This window comes from Carassius carassius, chromosome 22 (assembly GCF_963082965.1).
Source record: "Carassius carassius chromosome 22, fCarCar2.1, whole genome shotgun sequence".
In the NCBI taxonomy this organism is placed as follows: Eukaryota; Metazoa; Chordata; class Actinopteri; order Cypriniformes; family Cyprinidae; genus Carassius; species Carassius carassius.
Window position 1 is genome coordinate 896374 of NC_081776.1, and position 2500 is coordinate 898873.

The window sequence follows — 2500 nt, forward strand, 5'->3', positions numbered from 1 at the left end:
ACAGAGTAACTGCTTGTGAACTAAAAAAAAATATTCTAGCTTCATGCGTTATATTTTTTAAACTCTTTAATGTGGGTAAGTGATAAAAAATGAAGAAATAACATTTTATTACTTCTTCATCTGTCCACATTTTATTCCATAACATTACAGTTTTGATGCTGTTTCATGTCAGATGATCGTGTTAGATTACATGTGTTAGCATCTGCTGTTTCTTTTTCTTCTTCACTTGTGTTTTCTTGGAAATTCTGTGCGGAAGATGTGTACTAGCGCCCTCTAGCGTATAACAATGAAAACACAGATTCTCTAGGAGTATCTCAAATATATTAGACTTTTTGTAAGTATAAGTCAAGTATACTTAAATGTTATAAGTAGCAAAGCATACTTATTTTTAGTTTAAAAGGAATTATACTAATAGCACACTTGAATAAACACATTTTTCATAAGGGTAGGCATTTGAACACATGATGTTTTATATTTTAGTCAATGGATTTCTGACTTTTCTTTTGTTTTTCCAGCATTCTCCTGCTTGGAGTCGCTATCCTGTCGCTTTACTCCGTTCATCTGTTACTAGTGACGGCCAAAGAAGGAGGTGAGTTTATGAAGCGATGACAAACAAACACATTAATATACGAAGCATGCAGTCGATGCTATAATGTCCTCTGACTCCAGGCTCGCTGATCTACGAGAAGCTCGGAGAAAAAGCGTTCGGATGGCCGGGAAAAATGGCAGCTTTTGGATCGATAACTCTGCAGAATATCGGAGGTAAAGGTGTTATCTTTAAAATAGGTTGAATCTTTAGTTTTTAGCGCGAGTGATGTGACGTTAATGTGTTTGGTTCGTCTTCAGCCATGTCCAGCTACCTGTTTATAGTCAAATACGAGCTTCCAGAGGTGATTCGAGCTTTTCTCGGGCTGCAGGAGAACTCTGGGTAAGTCCCAGTGAGGTTTAATGGGTATTTGTGTCTGTATAGCAGTGAATTAAAGAATAATAAGTGATTTATGATGCAAATTTGCTGTAGTTTGTGGAGAGAGATATGGATCGATGCATCAATCAAATGTGTACAAAAAATCAATATTTTTATTATTTGTATATTATTTAACAAACACTAAGATGTGTCTTTTGTTGTGGATGTGCCAACTGGGATACATGATTTGTATTTGGCAATTAATTGTTCATGTTCTTCCTCTGTATTTTGATCTTTTTTTTACCATTACAAATATTTAAACATCCTTAAATCAAGATACATTTAGGATTGATTTCTCAAAAGTGTATCAAAATGTGTTATTTTTTAAAGATTCAGATTAGTTGGAATACGGTTTTTTTATGTTAATGAAGTTTACATGTAAATGAAAGTATATGTTCTTTAAATAGATTAAAATATTTATAATTGTTAAATGTATTATTATTTAACTTTAGAATATATGTTAAATAATTAATAAATATATTACAACTTGTTTTGTGAAAATTTTATCAGAATTAAGTGAATTCTTGCTTAAAACAAGAACAAATATGTGCCAGTGGGCTCCGAAAAATAAAGGGAAAATAAGATATATAATTTTTGGTAATTAAATTTCTTAAATATATATATATATTTTTTTTTGTTTTTTGTTTCTTTTTTGTAATGTATCAAAATTAATAAAGTTTGTGCTGAAAACTAATATCTGCCAGTGGTGTCTCAAAGGAAAATTAAGTATATTTTGTCTTTTTTTAAAGGAAAACACACTTAATTTTGATGAATTTCCAAGAAAAAGACTAAAAAGCATTTAGCATTAGTAACTTTGCTTCTAATGACACTTCTGTAGAGCCATTTTATGAATGTTTTCTCGTTTATTTCTGTGCAGCTACATTGAAACAGTCTGTATTGTATATTCTAATTGAATGGTAATCACACCGCAGCATGTATTGAGGGATTGGATGGGATCCTGAAGAAATGCCCTGTTGTTCTTCTCTGTGCAGTGAATGGTACCTGGACGGGAATTATTTGGTGGTGTTTGTGTCCGTGGGCATCATTCTCCCGCTGTCTCTGCTGAAGAACCTGGGTAAGGCTTATCTTGACGTGTGAGAGAGGTTGAGTTAGTGAAGCGAGTCTAACTGGTTCTCGTCTCGCAGGGTATCTGGGCTACACCAGCGGCTTCTCGCTCTCGTGTATGGTGTTCTTCCTGGGAGTGGTACGTTTACTGACGCTGTTTTCCTCTCCGCTCTCATGCCAGTGTGTTTTAGATGATGCTACAACAATCATGTGTCAGTAAGAGTACTTCAGTCAAAACTAAAATCATTTACTAGCTGTTCCAAACCAATGTTCATTTAGTATCTTTGAGATACCATTATAGTTTTTGTTCATATTTTGAATTATTATTATTATTTTTTTATTATACGTAACGTTTTTTTTTTTTTTTTTTTTTTTTAGTATTTTTTTTTTAAATGTCTATGTGGTTTTTCATTTCTTCAATTGTAGTTTTAGTTATTTTATTACATAGTTTAACGAAATTAATAAAAAGAT

At 32.4% G+C, this 2500-nt stretch overlaps 1 protein-coding gene across 4 annotated transcripts in view; it reads left to right on the top strand.

Annotated features, from left to right (window-relative positions):
• Positions 1 to 2500, top strand: part of LOC132098622 (sodium-coupled neutral amino acid transporter 4-like) — a 27879-nt gene that overhangs the window by 14639 nt on the left and 10740 nt on the right. For all 4 annotated transcript variants that reach the window (XM_059504690.1, XM_059504692.1, XM_059504689.1 and 1 more), the window contains exons 5-9: positions 516 to 589; positions 670 to 762; positions 847 to 928; positions 1957 to 2039; positions 2110 to 2168. In XM_059504690.1, the coding sequence (XP_059360673.1) occupies positions 516 to 589; positions 670 to 762; positions 847 to 928; positions 1957 to 2039; positions 2110 to 2168 (391 nt within the window). The remainder of the gene's footprint in view (positions 1 to 515; positions 590 to 669; positions 763 to 846; positions 929 to 1956; positions 2040 to 2109; positions 2169 to 2500) is intronic.